Raw genomic sequence first — 19,944 nt, 5'->3', positions numbered from 1 at the left:
GTGGCTTGTCGCATGGACCATGTGGGTTTCATGTGGTTGTCCTGGACCGTGGCCAGCCCACTAAAACCTGTGTCTTTGGTTTTGTGCCATATCTCCTACTTTTTCCTCCCCCCATTTTCACCTTGACAGCTGTGCTTCTGCCTGATGGCTCAATATCAGGCCGGCCTGCTGAGATCTCGGTCAATTCCATCAAAATGATCATCAGATTTCACACTGACCTTGCACTTTTTCAGATCACAGTAGAGGCTCTTATTTTAATTGCTCAGTGTGTCTTCATGCAGTTCTTGAATTTTAATCCTGAGCAATAGTTTGCACTGGATCCCTAAGGAGTCAGGCCTCTTAAAAGCAAAACATATAACAATCCTTTTGTAAGCACAACAGTATTAGTTCTGCTTTTACAAAAAATGTTTTTTACATGAGCCTGAATGTGAAAGTTTAGTGCCTTATTAGCTTTTTGCCCTAAAATCCCTATTGTGTTATTAACAGTATAAGTAGTACTACCACTCAAAAGTTCAGGGTCAGTAAGATTTTTTTTTTAAATTAATTATTTTTTTTTTATAGCAAGAACGCATTAAAGCGGATATGCATTTTTTACAATTATTTTATAATGTTACCTGTGGTGTGCTTATAATCTTAGTATGTTTTTTTTTTCGTTCAAATTTAGAAATAAATAGTGATTTACTACCCTAAATTTAGCCCTCTGATTTGAGCACTCAGTCTGCTGTGAGACTTCAATATAAACACCCACTGCTATGATTGACTTTGCATATGAAATGAGCATTACATGTGTAACACCCTCTAAAACTTTCACTTTGTTTTTACTGTAACAGCTGTTAAGATTAATATTAGGGGTGCTCCGATGGATCAGGTACCGATCATTATCGGCCGATAATCGCTTGGGGATGTTTGATCGGCGGTCTCTAAAAACGCCGATCTAAAAAAAAAACGATGTCAAGCTGATGACGTGCCTGCTTTGAGAGATTTGGCATGACGCAGCGGCACCGTCTCAGTCTCTGTTTGGCGAGGGTGAAATAATTATAATGCTGTAGGTGAGGTACAATTCATATTTCTTCATTAAATAACTTATAAAGTAATTTGAAAACCTTATGTGAAACGTAATTTCACAAACAGCGTGAGTGAATCACCGCGCACGCTTTCTCTTTCCTTCTCAAAATGCGCAAACAGCTTCAAATCAAATCGCGTCTGCACTATAAGCGAGTTGCACACTGAACAGTTGACAGGAATTGTCACTTGCACAATCGAGGCAGGGTCGCGTCATCACTATAGTTTATAAATTGCATTTCTTTTTAATTCTTGCCAATGTTTAAACCATTCAGCGCACGCACACACACTCACACATAACGCCAGGATCACAGCTGTATGAGGTGCGTATTTTTTCCACGCTCATCATAGCGGATTAGAGCGTTCACACTGCACACTGCTGCGGTCCGGCTTTCCAGGAGCGGTGCTTCTGCAGCAGTGCAGAGATCGTTTCCACTGCACTCGCTGAATTAAAGTAACAGCACATTGTTTGCAGTAAATATGAACATGGATTGACACGAAAATGCAGTAATAACACCATAAATGCATATAATTAAAGTCTACTTTGTTTCACAGTTAACACATTGGGCTTTTTAGCTAGGTTTAAAGGGAAAGAGCACTTTTAGATAAACAAGGCAATAATAAATGGTACTCGTGGAGGTAGAAAAACAAAGTTCTTTATGAACCGCAGGATTGCTTGTAATAAAGATTTAAATGCAAAAGGAAAGGCAGTTGAGCTGACTGTTTCTGTCAATGGTAAGTTTGTGATAACGTAAGAAAAGTAGTTTAAGGCCTGGTTTCACAGACAGGGTTTAGACTAAGCCAGGATTAGGCCATAGTTCAATTAGGACATTTAAGTAATTTTTATAAACATACTTCGAAAAAAAAAACATTACTGGTGTCAGGGGCATAAATTTCGTGGGATAATATACAGTACATAAAATTTCTCAAGAGCAGTTTTTGAAGGGGACACAAGTAACAGCTAAATTTGTTCTTGTAAGGATATACACAGAGGAAAGCTACTACTATTAGTGTAGCAGGGAGACTAAGGCGTTATTTTAATGACAAATGTCGAGACCGCATTGTAGCGCGAAAGCAAATTAAAATAATGCGTGAGCGGGCTCTCAGAAACACGTTGCTCTCGCATAGAGAAAATAATCACTTCATCCGATTTTTAAGTGAATAAAATAGCCAATTGACAGCCTTACTTACTAGAGTTCGACAACTATTGAGACTTATTATCTCTTGACTTGTATGTGTGATATAAAAGAGGAAAGCATTTGGACCAAAGCACTGTGAGGCAAAGGAGGGGGAGACTCAAAATGTTGAAACTTAAAACACATTTTTGACCCGTTTGCGTTTGTGTTGTTTTACTACTTACACAATTATTTTAAGTATAAAACATTATTTATAATACACAGCGTGCTTTTTAAATCATATTTTTAGGGGGAACAACCCTCAGATGGGGGGGGGGGGGGGTCTTATTCATTTTTAATATTCTATTTCTTGAGGTTTTATAATTTTTTTGCACTAAAAAGTCTTTTTTTTCCTAAAGGTAGGACTACTATTTTGATTGTTGGATAGATATGAGTTGTTCAGAACACACCTACATGATTACATATGATGATGATGCACCCTAAACTATTGACCCCAAACTTTAAACTGTGTATATTGCCTAAACACGAATCCTCTCCGACCACCAGCTTTCAAATTAAAATCTAACTGCCACTTTTCATGGCCCAGTCAACTGATAAACAAAAGTAAGTCCTGCCCTACTTTGTTGTCTTGTTGATTGTCCTGTTTCACTCTGAAATACAAACACATACCTTGGTCAAAGACCTTGTTAAGGCATTTTACAAAACTTTTTAGGGTTAATGGATCAATTTAAGATAGAAGTAAAGAGTCATGTTGTTCAGATGAGAATCTAACTTGTTTCTTGAGCACATTCCCCGGCCCTGCTGAAGACAGGTGGGATTTCCCTTTAGACTGTGCTGCTAATGCAGGTTCTCTTAAATACATTTAGCTCTGGCTCCACATTTACATTTTATTTATGGCTCTGTGAGCTGTTGCAGAAAGTCATTTACCCAGCTCGCATCTTGTCCGGATAGGTGGGAAATTTATGTCATTCTCAAACCAGATTCATTTGTTAACATCCATCTAATGCAGCCCATGCTTTGCTTCGTGCATCTTTGGGGGATCTGGCACCCTTACGAGGGTTACTGTGATAAATTATGAATTATTTCCTTTATGAAAGAATGTAAATGAAATATATAGAATATAAATGATTATATATTTGCTTGATTATACATTTTAGAGATGGATTAAAAATTAAACATCCATCTGTTTGACTTGAACCTATTTTAAATCCTTGTGCTTTCAGCACACAAACAGAGGCCACAGTTTCTAAGAATTCAATCACATCTCTTCAAAGTCATGTGATGTATTTGTGAACTCAAAAACAGACCAGAGACATTTGCATTCTGTAATAGGATTGTTTTGATGCCACATATGTCCCCAAATAAACGTAAAACATTACTAGGGTAGGTTTACATGCTGTCTACAAAAAAACATACAGTAAGAATAAGCATGCTAACCTCTTGAATTCATGGTGCCTGGGAAGACTTTTTTTTAAGTATTTTTATCTAGGAGCTTGCAAAGACTTAAATTAGAAAAACATTGTATTGGTAACATATTGGTTATTGCCCCCCCCCCCCCCTGTATATTTAAATGTGCATGCTTCTTTACTATACTTCTACTTTTAGAATACTTTTGATATACATTTTTTAGCAAATTTTAAAACGAATATCCATTTTTCATTGCATCCCTTATTGTAATGCATCATCAATAGTGGTTCGCTGCTGTAAGTTAGGATGGATTGTTTTCAGCTGTGAACTTTATACTGATGCTCACTAAAAGCTCCTGTGTGAAACTGCCTTGAAAATGTAAGTGTGTGTATGGAAGGCATAAGATGCTTTTACTGATGATGCCAACAAATGGTAAGCTTTAAATCAATACAGTGAGTGGCTTCCTGTTCTAATAAGGTTAAATACTGTGACTCTTCAGGAATAATGCACTCCTTTCAAAGCATTCTGGGAACTCTAAGAAGGGTTTCGCTATAGCCTGTATTATACAGGTATATGAAATGAAAGACAGTTTGATTGTGTGTGCAAGCTTAAGAGAGTTTTCTGAGAACACTTCTAGAAAAGGCAGACAAGTCCTCATATACCCTTATATGTATGCAAGTCCTCACTTCTCCAGAAATGACAGCAAGGAAGTGGCTTAATGTATAAGGCAAAAGCCAAAGTATGATGGATGCGATTCTGGGAGCCTGTGACGGTGTGCGTCAGCATGCAGGGTGTCCCTCAGCCTTTAGTGTATGAAACGAGAGAGATGGAAGTCCTTTTTTGGCAGAGAGTCTAGTGAATTGGCTGCACTCTGCCACAACAAGAGCTTTTGGTGTACGTGTCTCCCTGTCACGTACACAACTGCTTATGAGGGGTTTCCCTTAATTCAGTTAGTGATAGGCTCTGTCCCAAATGGCACCCTAAACCCTCACGGTCTTCCTCAGAGTCCACACTTTCGTGATGTAATGCCACTTTGACTGCCGGGTAGAAGTCGGCTGCGTAACTCGCAGGCTTGCGAGCTCAGTAGAAGTATGCATCGAGGGCGCATAGCGGCCACAAAGGGGGCGCTCGCGAGCACCCTTCTGAACGCTAAAATGATGAATGGGACACCCTACGGTCTCGTGGACTTAACGGATACGTGCATGCAGTGGCCATTGTAAGTCCTCAAGACCGAAAGTGCACATGAAGTGTGCCATTTGGGACAGGGCCATAGAGGGAGCCACAGAGATGGAGACCAAAGCAGAAGTACAGCTTGATGACATTACCTTTAAAGGGCACCTATTATGCCCCTTTTTACAATGTAATATAAGTCTCAGGTGTCCCCAGAATGTGTCTGTGAAGTTTCAGCTCAAAATACCACACAGATCATTTATTATATCATTTTGAAAATGCCTATTTTGAGTGGAAGCAGAAACACTCTGTATTAGAACATGTCTCTTTAAATGCAAATGAGCTGCTGCTCCCTGCCCTATTTTCCAGAATAGAGAAGTGCCTTCACAGCCTGTAACTGCCAAAAAAGCATCTATTTGGTTTTGATTATCATGTCTATCGCACTGAAATCACGCCTTTTAAAGCCATATTAGTTTAAACTTCTGATAGACGTTTTCTGAGTGCAAACATCCGTAGCACGCGTACAGAAAGTGGCTGCAGTACTAAAGTACAGAGTACTAAAGTTCTCTTTCACACACGAGTTTATGTTAAAAACACACACAAGTTAAAAAACAGTCGGTTATGTTTATGAAGGTAAACAAATCTCTGGGAAAGAAATTGCATGTTTATATTAGATCTGTGTATTAAGTGACATCAGCATAATATACAGTACCTATACTGCTGTCTATGCTATTAATATGACCCAAAGAATAAATAAAAGCAGAGAATCACTTACTGCTCTGGACTGAATAACGTCTATAGCCTTAAAAAGAAGATATTTATTACTTGAATGCTGCTTTTAAATGCTCTAGCCTGAAGATAAACAGGGCAGATTGTGTGCGGCTCACTCAGGGCGGTGTCTCGGCTAGATTACGGCAGTGTCAATCGATCAATAGTAGGTGGGGCTTGTAAATTGTGATGTCACACTTTACGGATTCTGTGATCAGCTTGCTCTGAGATGCTGCTAATGATATATGGAGATTTAAAAAAAAAAAAAGAGCAGGTTGATTTTTATCATTATAGAGTGGTTGTGTGCACACACACATTTATGTCCAAACAACATGTGAAAGTGAATTTTGCATAATAGGTGCGGCTATTGTGTCCCTCAGCTTCCCACTCTCTTTGAGGGAGATTGAGAGAACATGATTGGACTGGTTTAAATTCAACATATGAGGATGCATGGAAGTGGTCTGTGGTGATGCCTGAGCATCAGAATGACCTTCCACGTTAAAAAGAGGTTGAATAGTAACCAATTTATGAAGCATGTGCTGTTGATGTTACTGCATGATTTGAGTTCTGTTACAAACTTGATTTTCACCACAGGGGGACTTTAAGTATTATTTATTTATTTGTTAAATATATTTAGGTTCATTTTTCAGAAGGCAAAAAACCCATTGTTTTCTGTATGTGAATACTTTGGCTCTCCAGAATGTTGGATGTTCCTGTTAATAAATGATTCACCAAAGTTTATTGAAGTCAGTTGTGTGACGCCAACTGGACAGAACTTAACCTATGCAGAAGAGAGGGCACAGACCATCTGTCCACATCTGTGGACACTCCTTACTGTTGACTCATGGGCTGTTTATAGCTTCAAGGTGAAAAAGAGAGTGTGAGAAAGAGAGAGAGAGATAGATGGGCAGACAAGAGTAGAAGTGCTTTGTGATGGCCATCAATCTTTCAGCAGTGTTTGCTGACAGCATTCGTGCCAGCTCCTCTTGTTATTTCACTTAGTATATGTTTGCAGGTGTGTGTAAGAGGTTATCAGATGTGTGGGGGCACAATTTCTAGACATCCTCCAAGGAATAGTTCCAAATAAATCAACATGTGAAGACATCTGTACAAGGAAAAATTATGAATATAATATATAAATCTCTATCTAAAAATGCAAAAACATTCTGTAATGTTGTAGGGCTAAATAATATCTTTAGTAATTAATATTACATAATTGTTAAATAATTAAATTATTATTAAAATTGAACTTTAAAATAAAAAAGTACTGATTTATCTTATATTCCAGGTTATATGCACCTAAACATCAAGATGAAATACAAATTGCCCATGCATTAATGCACGTTTTTGGTCTTATTGTGAATGATTTATTAGTGCATGTTATTAAGGTTGCTATACAATATTAAACTTAGAATGGTCTGTGTTACAGCCAAGATTTTTTTTTTCCATTATATAACGCATTTACTCAGGAATAGCATCTTTTGGAAATATGTGTTGCAAACATTATTCCTATTGACTTGTGGCATACAGTCGACTATTTAAAATAATCCAGATGCATTTCTCCATAAACGTCTTATAAGAATGAAGAGAGATGAATGGAAAAGGCCCTCAAGGGTGTACAAGGTTGTGTGTGGGTGGGCTGATGTGTCCTATAGGGCCTCCTTATCCATATGTGACTTATTAACAGGGTTTGGGGAGCGTGACTAGTGAACATGCTTCCAGCAATATTATAGTGAAACAGTTTAATGAAAATTTAAATACAGATGATTACTCTTAGCTTGTCGGGGCTAAAAGATGATTTTTTGAAAACAATTTAGCTGTGCAATTGATTCAGCAATGCTCTATTTGACTCCTAGCTCTCATTTGATCTGGTATTTTTTTGTTCGCAGCTGTGTAGATACACATTTGCACGGACAAATCTGAGTGAAATAGGAGGCAGGAACCCTGGGAAGTGTTTTTACATGAGTCACATTTCTTCGGACGGCATAGTTATGCAATACACATGGGAAGATGGTGAATCAGGATTTTTGCTGTGGGTTTACTTACAGTAAAGTTTACAATTATACTCAGAAAAGCCCTGATGTCATGTGAGGAATAAAGTAAATGAAGAACTGTGGTGTCTGAGAGTCTCAGTTAATGCCTCGGTCTGCTGTTCTGAGTCTTCATTACTCCTTCCCATCCCTTCAGGATCCCTCTCTGAAAATAAACATCAGCCCTTTTGTTTCTATGGCAACAGTTTTACACTTCACTGAATGCTCAACTAGAGTGGGTGAAAACTGAAGATGACATTGATTGCAGTCGATAGTTTTGATGAGGAAGTTAATTTGGGTTAGTGAAGCAAGACATATGACATTAATCTCTGCAGTGTTCTAATATGTGTATGACTCTGTTTGATAATTCCAGCTGGAGTCTTACTGGATTACAATCAGATGCCATGATTGCAGTTTGGCCTTTGCCCTCGGCCTAGTTTCATGAACCGTGTGCGGAAGTGGAGAGCAATACGGCAAATCTTTACAGACACACTGAACATTTGTTGTTTTCTTTTTGTGTTACTCCTTGTTTAAATATTATTTAATGCCCTTCATCCGGATTTGCTGCTGGGATTGCGGAGATATCCACCCCTGAGCTTTCACTTCTTAATTTGTACTAGTAGTTTCCTTGCTTTTTACGTAATACAAGTTTGCTTTCATGCTGCTGTGGTCTTTCATTGATGAAAGGCACTGACCTTTTGGAATAAGAGAAGCTGCTTTACAACTTTTACAACTATTTTGAACTATTTTACTCATTATTGTATGTGCAGCTTTTTATGAATATGCTTTATTTGAAGACATGGATTTTTATACTTTTAAAAACTTATTTGTCAAACCAAATATCAAATTGAAACAAAGTACTAAAAGCAAAAAGTTGTTTGAAAATGTTGAAATGTTCACAGAATGGAAAATGTAACCTAAATATTCGGGCTGGGTAAAAAATATTGAATTCTCGATTTAATTGATTCTCATTTTTAAGGAACAGTATCGATTCTTAAATCCCAAGAATCGATTGGTCTGGCTTGTTTTCACGTAATGAACAGAACATTGTAGCGCCCATCGTATCCAAAAAATCACAATAAGCTTTGTATTTTGTTACTTTTGATATGAAACAAAGTGTTAGATTTCAAGTTCTGTACATTTTATTATAGTATTCAAACAATAAATACCGTTTTGGTGCTTAATTTGGAGTGACAGATTGCTGTAGCGCCACACAGAGAAGCGGCAGCGCAAAATACACGTTAACTTACCGTCTCCTCCGCTGTAACTAGTTACAGCACAAAATAAACAGGAATCAACATCCTAAGGTAGGCTATGTTAAAAAAAAGAGTACTTGCCAGAATCCGCATCTTGTCTTATGTAATCGCTCAATCAGTGTTTCAGCCGCGCAAAGACGTCAATATAACGGCTTGTTAACAATGTTACGCAACGCCACATTTACCTCAGAAAGAACATATTTGGTACATAAACACATTAGTTAGCTAGAAAAATTATACTAGAGGAGCATTTTGCTAAATATATGTACCATAATATATTCATTATAATTTTTACTGTTCTTCAATGTTTAATTTGTTTGAATAAATCCGTCAGGTTGTTATGACAGCCACCATTTACATGTTTATGTTTTAAAGGTGCCATGGAATGCATTGATAAAATATTTTAAATTGTTCTCTGATATCTACATAGAAGGTATGTGGCTTAGGTAAGGGCAAAAATTCTCCAGAAACGGTTTTAAATGTCCATTTACAACCCTAGCATTTCTCTCTAGAATGAAATGGTCTGTTATTCCCTTATTTGGAAGGGTCATGAATAATAATGTTGAGCTCTGCTCTTATTGGCTGTTTCACAGTGCAGCTCATTTCAGTAGCTCACAGGAAGGAAACACAGGGAAAATATATATTTCAGTACTTTCTGGCGCAGTTATATCGTTGGGTAATTATACTGTAAATAAAATGCGGGCATCAGGGAGCCGCTATTAATATGCTGGGCATTGAAACTGCTTTGGAATGCATGATTGCTTTTTACTTTCACTTTCGCGATCGCACTTACTCTGTTTATACTATGGAGCGGCAGTACTTACCACACATTTTACAAGATGCTTGTCAGTGGTGCTCAGGATCTGTAAATCATTCGCCATCATCCTCAGTCATCTCTCCTTACTCTGTTTATATGGTAAGTGAAATCTTATGTACTGTAATGTAACAGGCTACCGCTAGCAAGCAGCTAACCATGTCCCTTTAGTGGCTCGCGTTATTTTATTAGAACGCGTTATTTGTTTTCCGTGCCTTTCTAATTACAGACACCAACCCATCCTTGCAATTCACATCCCCTGCACAGCCTGGAACATAAAATTTATTTCCATGATCTGCCATTTTCGCTGTTGTCCTCTCTGGTTTCTTCACAATACCGGAACTTCCAGTCCCGCCATGGCCTCCCGAGTTCCCAGTCCCGCCAGGGCCTCCCGAGTCCCCAGTCCTGCCATGGCCTCCCGAGTCCCCTGTCCCGCCATGGCTCCCGGAACGGGCACCGCTCTGGAGGCCTGTAGCCCTGCCCCCTGATCCCTGGAGGCCTCCAGAGGGGGCGTAATGTCAGACAGTGTCTCGTGTTTCCCCTCCTCTCGTGCCCATATTTGGTGTTCCTGTCCTCGTTCCCTTTAGTTATCAGTTCATTAGTTCCAGGTGTGTTGTTAACTATCTAGTTTAGTCTGTCCTTTATAAGCCCTGTGTTTCCCTGCCTCTGTGTGCTGTCTGAAAGTGTCATTCTGTGTTCGTCTTGCCTGTACTCCACGTCTCACGAAGGATTACCGTTTGTGAAGAACTTCTTGTCTTCTCGTTCCCTTCCTCGGACGAAGCGTGACAACAGCAAAGACATTTATAAGTTTTATATTTGAAGTGCTGTTATTTTCAGCTTTCTGTTCATCAAAGAATCCTGAAAAAAATGTATCACAGTTTTCGCAACAATATTAAGCAGTTTTCAACACCGATATTAATGGTAGAATGATTTCTCTAGGATCATGTGACACTGAAGAATTTCAGTGAAAAAAGTTTTTAAAGTGTAATAATATTGCGCAATACTATTGTTTTTACTGTATTTTTCATGTAGCTCTGGTGAACATAGAGACTCCTTTAAAAAATATTTAAAAAATCTATGGCTGAATCTTAATTTAAATGTTTTAAAACTGCATGTCGTCATATCAGGTCTGGCTAATCTGATGGTAGGCCTATTTCCTATGTATCAGTCACGTTTGGTCCCGTCCCAAGGTCAGGATGATTGTGACAGTTGACAGATGAAGCGAGTGGAAGTGGGTTAAGCCACGTCAGCATGTCATTCCACTATACAACATGAGCTCAGCAGATCTCTCTTGGCACCTCATTCATACCAACTGTCACATCTCTGTAGCATCTATGTCAGTGTTTTATCCTATTCGTATGCAAGCCAAAAATTTGATCATACATAATATTTCTGTTGGTCTCACCTTGAATAAACATTGAACAATATCATAAAGTATGGCTTTGTTTGCTTAGTCACAGCTGTCTGTGCAAATAATCATTCCTGTCTCAGTCCTTGTAATGAAAACAGGAAGCGATTTTGCTGCAAGAATGATAAATAGAAACTGATTATTTAAATACATTGTGCATGTTTGCTTATTGTTCAGCCTTGAGAATGTTAATCGCAGACCGGAATCATGCAACATTTATATATTAGCTAGCTAGCAAACTATACCCTTTCATCAAAACATCACTGTTCCCAAGGCAACTAAAAGAGCAGATTTAATTGTACAGACATTTCCTTTGGTGCTCAGCTTTCATTACCTACTTTGTTTACTGAGTGTGTGTGTAACTAAAGGCTGTTGATCCCCAATCTCAGGTCTTCCAGGTTAATTAAAAATAAAAAGGGTGACTACACTTACGGTTGATTACAAGTGAGGAAATTATTAGAACTCTGCTAAATGCCTTGCAAAGCGTGTTTTATTAATAGAAATTCAATACAAGGCCTCTGTATTCACTTGGTGAGGTCTGTTGCAAATGTGACGCGGTGTGAGATTTGTCTGGCAAAGTTGGACTTTAGTAGACTAAATTAGATTCAATTGAAACCATGTACACATTGATTTTTATTTATAATAAGAAATAGTTGATCATGACGTGAGTGTTTCCCAAATGTTCATATTTTTTTGTAGTGCAGACAGACAGAGATGGATGAGCTACAAGATGTTCAGCTGACTGAGATCAAGCCTCTGCTGACCTACAAGGTAAGATAAACCAGAAACATCCGGCTCATATGCAGATACACACACTAGCATGCTTGCATACTTATACATTAACAAGCTATACAGGTGCATCTAAAACAATTAGAATATCGTGAAAAAGTTCTTTTTGTTTGGTCACTTATTTCAAAAAGGGAAACTTTCATATTTTCTAGATTTATTACATGTGAAGTAAAACATTTCAAAAATAATTTCACAGAATCAAAGCTGCTTGAAGTCCAGTGTGAAGTTTCTGAAGTCAGTGATGATTTGGGGTGCTGTGACGTCTGCTGGTGTTGGTCCATTGTGTTTTATCAAGTCCAAAGTCAATGCTCTTGCAAATGCCATGTTTTATATACCCTAGACGTAAAAAGTTTTTTAATATAAATTTTAGAATAATAGTACATAAATGATGGAACTTGAGATATGGTAATATAAACAATTAAAAAAATTATTCTTTCAGGTACTGAGACAAAATCTTATTAATTTATTTACTTGCCTTGCAAATATGTGGTGGCAAAAAAATTAAATAAATAATAATAATAATTTAAGCTGACCAATTCTTGACCAAAATAATAAACAAGCAATAATAGCTAGAAATCATACAACTATAACATAACTCTATTGCAGGTTTTTTGTTTTGTAATTTCCAACCCAATCTTCAAATATTACAGTCAATTTTTATAAATCTTATATGTCTTAGATATTTAGTTTAAATCAGCAGAATTTGCAGCCAGACCTTGAGTCGTTGTTGATATATATACCAATAAATGTATGAGGAGCAAAAAAAAGCCTATAGACACCACAGAGCTCATCACTAGTTACACAGTGTAAACCTCACATCAAGTCTCAGAACTCATGTTATACGTCTATGCCACATGAAAACACTCTCACACACGTCTTCCCTCAATGGCTCCTTGTGTTCGAGATCTGGGATTTTCTGTATCCGAAGCAAAGTTCCTCTCTACCCCTGTGTCTGTCTTTACTTCATCGAACTGAATAATTCATGTGGGAGTTACTGTAGCAAGAGAAATGAATGGAGATGGAAAAGAGGTGGATGGGGTGGAATATTAGTGAAATGGTTTAAAGAGAAAGAGGAAAAGTGGAAGAACAAAATTGAAAGGACAGGGGTAGAAAAAGATAGGATGAGTGGGGTTGAGGTGCAAAAAAATTCTGCACAATTAAAGATATTTGTCTTCTCCAGAGCAATTATTATTCCTCCTGCAGCCCCTGTTGGCAGGAATTTGCATCACGGGATCTGCAGGGTTTGTCAGTTTAAATTTTACCATACTTCTTTGCCACACAGCATCCATATCAGAAACACTAAAAATAGAAATGTAAATGCCATACACCCATTAACGTTGAGCAAGGCTGCCAGTATAATTCACAAGGCGAGGGACAAATGTTTTATGGGTGGCTTCCTCCCCCTTGGGACTAATGAATGGCATAAAGCATAGAGCAGGGGTTTGCAGACTGGGTTTTCAGACAGAGACCCCTCAGGAAGAGGTTTATTTATATATATATATATATTCCTGGTTTCTACATTTAACAGAACACAAATAGAAGGTAGAAAAAGGTAGTGTCAACTAAATAGAAAATATTTGTAATGTCTATTTTTATATTTTGAGATAATGTTTAGACAAGGGGTTATTATAGTTAACTAAAACAGAAAGTAAAACTAAAACCATAAAAAAAACATTTTCTTAAACATTAACTGAAATAAAATATATTTCAACTACAGGTCCTTTTCAAAAAATTAGCATATTGTGATAAAGTTCATTATTTTCTGTAATGTACTGATAAACATTAGACTTTCATATATTTTGGATTAATTACAACACAACTGAAGTAGTTCAAGCCTTTTATTGTTTTAATATTGATGATTTTGGCATACAGCTCATGAAAACCCAAAATTCCTATCTCAAAAAATTAGCATATTTCATCCGACCAATAAAAGAAAAGTGTTTTTAATACAAAAAAAGTCAACCTTCAAATAATTATGTTCAGTTATGCACTCAATACTTGGTCGGGAATCCTTTTGCAGAAATGACTGCTTCAATGCGGCGTGGCATGGAGGCAATCAGCCTGTGGCACTGCTGAGGTGTTATGGAGGCCCAGGATGCTTCGATAGCGGCCTTAAGCTCATCCAGAGTGTTGGGTCTTGCGTCTCTCAACTTTCTCTTCACAATATCCCACAGATTCTCTATGGGGTTCAGGTCAGGAGAGTTGGCAGGCCAATTGAGCACAGTAATACCATGGTCAGTAAACCATTTACCAGTGGTTTTGGCACTGTGAGCAGGTGCCAGGTCGTGCTGAAAAATGAAATCTTCATCTCCATAAAGCTTTTCAGCAGATGGAAGCATGAAGTGCTCTAAAATCTCCTGATAGCTAGCTGCATTGACCCTGCCCTTGATAAAACACAGTGGACCAACACCAGCAGCTGACATGGCACCCCAGACCATCACTGACTGTGGGTACTTGACACTGGACTTCAGGCATTTTGGCATTTCCCTCTCCCCAGTCTTCCTCCAGACTCTGGCACCTTGATTTCCGAATGACATGCAAAATTCGCAGTGCTGCTTCTCTGTAGCCCAGGTCAGGCGCTTCTGCCGCTGTTTCTGGTTCAAAAGTGGCTTGAGCTGGGGAATGCGGCACCTGTAGCCCATTTCCTGCACACGCCTGTACACGGTGGCTCTGGATGTTTCTACTCCAGACTCCGTCCACTGCTCCCGCAGGTCCCCCAAGGTCTGGAATCGGTCCTTCTCCACAATCTTCCTCAGGGTCCGGTCACCTCTTCTCGTTGTGCTGCGTTTTCTGCCACACTTTTTCCTTCCCACAGACTTCCCACTGAGGTGCCTTGATACAGCACTCTGGGAACAGCCTATTCGTTCAGAAATTTCTTTCTGTGTCTTACCCTCTTGCTTGAGGGTGTCAATGATGGCCTTCTGGACAGCAGTCAGGTCGGCAGTCTTACCCATGATTGCGGTTTTGAGTAATGAACCAGGCTGGGAGTTTTTAAAAGCCTCAGGAATCTTTTGCAGGTGTTTAGAGTTAATTAGTTGATTCAGATGATTAGGTTAATAGCTCGTTTAGAGAACCTTTTCAAGATATGCTAATTTTTTGAGATAGGAATTTTGGGTTTTCATGAGCTGTATGCCAAAATTATCAATATTAAAGCAATAAAAGGCTTGAACTACTTCAGTTGTGTTGTAATGAATCTAAAATATATGAAAGTCTAATGTTTATCAGTACATTACAGAAAATAATGAACTTTATCACAATATGCTAATTTTTTTAAAAGGACCTGTAGTTTCCAAGGCAGCATTTCTCATTTTAACTCTGTTTAACTTGATGTACTTAAATAATTAAACCTAAAATGAAAATTGATCAAAACTATGCTGATATATACCTACATTTAAAAAGAAACTACTAAAAATGACAAAAACCGAATAAAATGACTAAAGCTTTAACTAAAATGAAAATGGAAAATGGTTACATTACAGTTGCAGGTGGGTAATTTAATGTTGGGACTTTATCATGTATAAGTTGTTTCAAACCTGCTGTTTTTTTGTTAGTTTTTCTTGAAATTTGATAGAGTTATGCAGTTCTTGCACACAGCAGCAGTTTATAATGACATACAAATCATCCATTCACTTCGTGCACAAACTCCAAGTCTTAGTTTTCCACTTTGCAATAAAAAATAACAGCATACAGGTTTGAAATGGCATGACAACAAGTTAATTATGACAGAATTTAGATTTTTTTGATGAACCATCCTTTAAATGATTGAACTGGAGTGACTCCCTGACCTCTCACTCCACCTGGTGGTGTCAATATAAAGAGCAGCACAAGCTGAATAGAGAATAATTGATGATATGATCAGAACTGAACATTGTTAAACATTTTCATGCAAGTCAGTGAGTATAGAATAATCAAATATCATCTCTTTCTCCTACAGAATTCTCAAAACTTCCAAGACTTTGACTGTCAGGTAAGATAAGACTTATAAATATTTCCTGAGTGGGTGAGATAAAATGAGTTATTCTTAAACGCTCAGTAAGGTGTGCTAAAACAGTCAAGTGGTATGATATGAGTATTTTAAGTTGTTCAGCCTTCATATTTTAATATCAGAAGTGATATTTTGGGAAAAACGTAATATTTTGATGTTAATAAACCTGAATATGAGAATAAGATTTGATGTTACCGGGTACTCTACCTTTATCTCTCCAGGACTTTCTAAATCAGCTCCAACGGCCATAAACTGATTTTGTTTAGTTGAAATAAATCCATTTAAAAGGAAATAAGATGATCCTGGTGTTGTAATATGAGAAGGCACTCTATATTTAATGCAGCTTCCTGTAAAACATATTTGGATTATCCAGACTGATCATTATCCATTCTGCTGAGTAATGGATGATATGATTGAGGTTGACATCTTTATATATATATGTATGTATGTAGGTATGTATGTATATACATATATTATTATTATTATTATTATTATTATTTAGTCATTTAGCAGACGCTTTTATCCAAAGCGACTTACAAATGAGGACAACAGAAGCAATCAATTGTAGTATTAAAACAACTAAAAACAGATCCAAAACTAAAAGCTAAAACTTTATAAATACTACCTATACACATTTTAAAAATAAAAATGACAAATGCATACAACAAAATATCAAAACTTAACATTTAAATGAAAAAAATAAAATAAAATAAAGCTAAAAACAATTCAAAATGATTGAATAATAATGATTCTAACATAACGCTAAACCAAACACCAAAAAACCAACAACTATATATGTATATGTACAACCACACACATACATACATACATAAATACATATACAAACACATTTATAAATTCAATATATATATATATATATATATATATATATATATATATATATATATATATATAAAATTTCATTTCCATTTAGTTTGTTGAAGTATTAAAATAACTCAAATTAATTCAAACTAAAACTTAATAAAAGCACCATACAGACATAATAAATTCAGACATTATTTAACTAAAATTAAAATAGATAACAAATACAAATCACGACAGTGTAGTTTTTCAGTAATCCTAAGAAATAACACTACCAAACACACATGCTAAAAACAACAACTTAATTACACAGTTAGAAATGGTTATAAAAACTGAAACAGAAGTGAAACCAGTAGTAGAAAAGAGGAGAAATAAAAAGTGATACTTATATCCTTTGGCGGTGTCCCAGCCCGGTGCAGTCACACGGTTGAGTCGATGGTCTTTACACTCTTCGGTCATCACACGAGGAGGCCTTCACACGACAACTGCCGCAGTAAACTAAGCTTTTTTTTATAACGTTACCCATCTAACAAAATACTAACTGAACTTAGCTGGACACTCCTTATTTTTCACAACAAATGGCCAAGTAAGCGCAGACACTGACAAGATACTCGAGACAGACCGAGACCAAACGCGATACGTCTCCACACAGTAAACAAAACAAGCGTTTCCTAGCAACGACAACTGCGCTAAACACTAATAAGACAAGTACATACACTTACGAGCTACTTTTAACTTCCGCTGATAAAGACTGCTTCTCTCAAAGAGTATTTCTTTACACTGTTTTCTGCTGGCGCTTGAACAAACTTTCCTTACTTTTCCACAACAAATAGAATTTGTGAGGCTCGTCTCCTATTCTTCTTGCTAATGAGTGGTTTGCATCTTCTGGTGTAGCCTCTGTACTTTTGTTCATGAAGTCTTCTGCGAACAGTAGATTGTGATGCCTTCACTCCTGCCCTCTGGAGGTTGTTGCTGATGTCACTAACAGTTGTTTTAGGGTCTTTCTTTACAGCTGTCACAATGTTTCTGTCCTCAACTGCAGATGTTTTCCTTGATCTACCCGTTCGAGGTGTGTTACTTAGTACACCAGTGGTTTCTTTCTTCCTCATTAGATTCCAAATGGTTGTACTTGCTATTGCCAGTGTTTGTGCAATGGTTTGATTGATTGTTCATCTTCTCTCAGCTTCACAATTGCTAATTTTTTACCCATAGACACCTCTCTGGTTTTCATGTTGGTTACACATCTAACTAACTATAAATGCAGTCTGCACGGATCTGAAACTGAGCGCAGACATTCAGTGCTATTTATTGTTTGAATGATCAATTAATAGGACACACCAGGGCAACAAAACACACCTGTCAGTCACATGTTCCAATACTTTTGGTAACATGAAAAATGGGTGGGTTCAAACAAAAGGTGCTATCTTCTAAGTTGTGTATCAGATCCAGATGAAAATACCTGTAAATAAAAGCTGAAATGTTAATCTCTCATCTCATATTCATCTTTTGATGTGAAACCCAAATGTTTTCAGTCTACAGCAAAAATAAAGGAATTGGCCTTACTGTTCCAATACTTTTGGAGGGCACTGTGCATCTACACACACACACACATTTTTAGTTCACAAGTTTTTTATGTCTCTTTAGCAGTAAGAAAACCATTCTTTGTCAATCACATCCTCCTTTTTCAGTGCAGGGGTCTCAGATGAGCTAAATATAGCACCTGCAGCTGGTGACGTGATCATGCTGAGACTCACGCTTGACCTGCTTTACATTATAGTGAGTTTAGATTTCCTTACTCAGCAAGCCTCTGTACAGCAGCTCACACATATTAAGTGTGAGTCCAATGATGGGCTGACACCAGGCCAACCAATCCAATCTCACTCTAGCACTGAGTGCTGCAGAACACGTACATGTGTGTGAGGTGGATCAGGTCTGACTGCTCTCTGCTGGTTAACAGAGGTAATGCAGACTATTTTTCACAACACCATCCAATAAAGCAGCGCATGAAAGACAGTAGATAAAAGTGAAATAATCTGTTGTCCTTTTAATAGCATACAGTAAATCATTGGTCTTAAACTCAATTCCTGGAGGGCCACAGCTCTGCACAGTTTAGCTCCAACCCTAATCAAACACACCTGATCCAGCTAATCAAGCTCTTCAGGATCACTGCGGCCCTCCAGGAATTGAGTTTGAGACCACTGCAGTAAATGGTTTGCCAGTGCTTATAGTTTTTTAAAGTGAAAGTCAGATTGAACACTTATGTTTACCAATTCTATCTGATATGGCTTTGTGCAAAGCAATTCGTTGGACAAATTAGGAAGGCGACAGTTTATACTTTTTTGGTGATTTACATTTTTATTACACCTAACGTTTATGTCCCAAATGTTGTTATAAGTTTCAACATTTTAAATTTCATTTGTTTTGTTTTTTTCTTTTAGGGCTGCCATTAACGACTATTTTTATTTCGATTAATCTATTGACTAATTTATCGATTAATCGATTAATCTAAAAGATTAATTTCCCACAAAAAATCAACAATTTTATTTAAGAATATTTTATTAAACTATATTTCATTAAACCAAATGAAATCCAAATTTCTATTAAATTCTTTTTTAAAGCAAAAGTAAAGTGCAACATAGAGTGCAAGAAGCAAGTGTCCATCTCAGTCCAAATCACTGAAATCAAAGTTCAGTATTATAGTGTAAGAATGACAACATATCCACGTGTTCTAGTCTACTAATAATACAATTATAATAAAAAAAAAAAAACACACTTTTTAAAGGAGTATTTAACAGAAATATTATTTACCAGAATTTATTTAGGAGAAAACTGTAAATGTGCAGTATTTCTTAAAAAAAAGAAAGAAAAAAAATACTTTTTTTTTTTTTTTAATAAAATCAATTAATTGGAGATGCTTTTGGTTACTAAAATTTAATGGAACCATTAAAATGGAATCCAGAAAATAATGGAAAACAGAATTTGATAAAGATAAAACTGTAAAACTCAATTAATTAGACAGGCTTTTGATTAATACGATTTAAATTAACCATTAAAACGGAGTATAGAAAAATGAAAATGGAAAAAAAAAATGAATTTGGAAATAAAACTGATTTTTTAGGGCCCTATAATATTTATTTATTTATTTTTATAAATTGTTTTGGTATTAAAGATAGATGTACGTGAACAATAGCCTTTTAAATGACTTCAAATACATATATAATAGCAATGCTGCAATAATAATTAGTTCATATAAAGTATCAAAAGTAAGAAATCATATGGTTTTATTGAACAAAACTG

At 36.8% G+C, this 19,944-nt stretch overlaps 1 protein-coding gene across 2 annotated transcripts in view; it reads left to right on the top strand.

Moving 5' to 3' along the window:
- The window catches only part of LOC306855185 (protein NDRG3-like), a 42,639-nt gene that overhangs the window by 3,351 nt on the left and 19,344 nt on the right, over window positions 1–19,944 (top strand). For both annotated transcript variants that reach the window (XM_079393670.1, XM_079393671.1), the window contains exons 2-3: window positions 11,751–11,822; window positions 15,775–15,807. In XM_079393670.1, the coding sequence (XP_079249796.1) occupies window positions 11,766–11,822; window positions 15,775–15,807 (90 nt within the window). In that variant the 5' untranslated portion in view covers window positions 11,751–11,765. The remainder of the gene's footprint in view (window positions 1–11,750; window positions 11,823–15,774; window positions 15,808–19,944) is intronic.

This window comes from Barbus barbus (assembly GCF_936440315.1).
Source record: "Barbus barbus genome assembly, chromosome: 35".
Classification (NCBI taxonomy): Eukaryota; Metazoa; Chordata; class Actinopteri; order Cypriniformes; family Cyprinidae; genus Barbus; species Barbus barbus.
The sequence above is the reverse complement of the archived record's forward strand: the minus strand, read 5'-3'. Positions and strand labels throughout refer to the sequence as shown.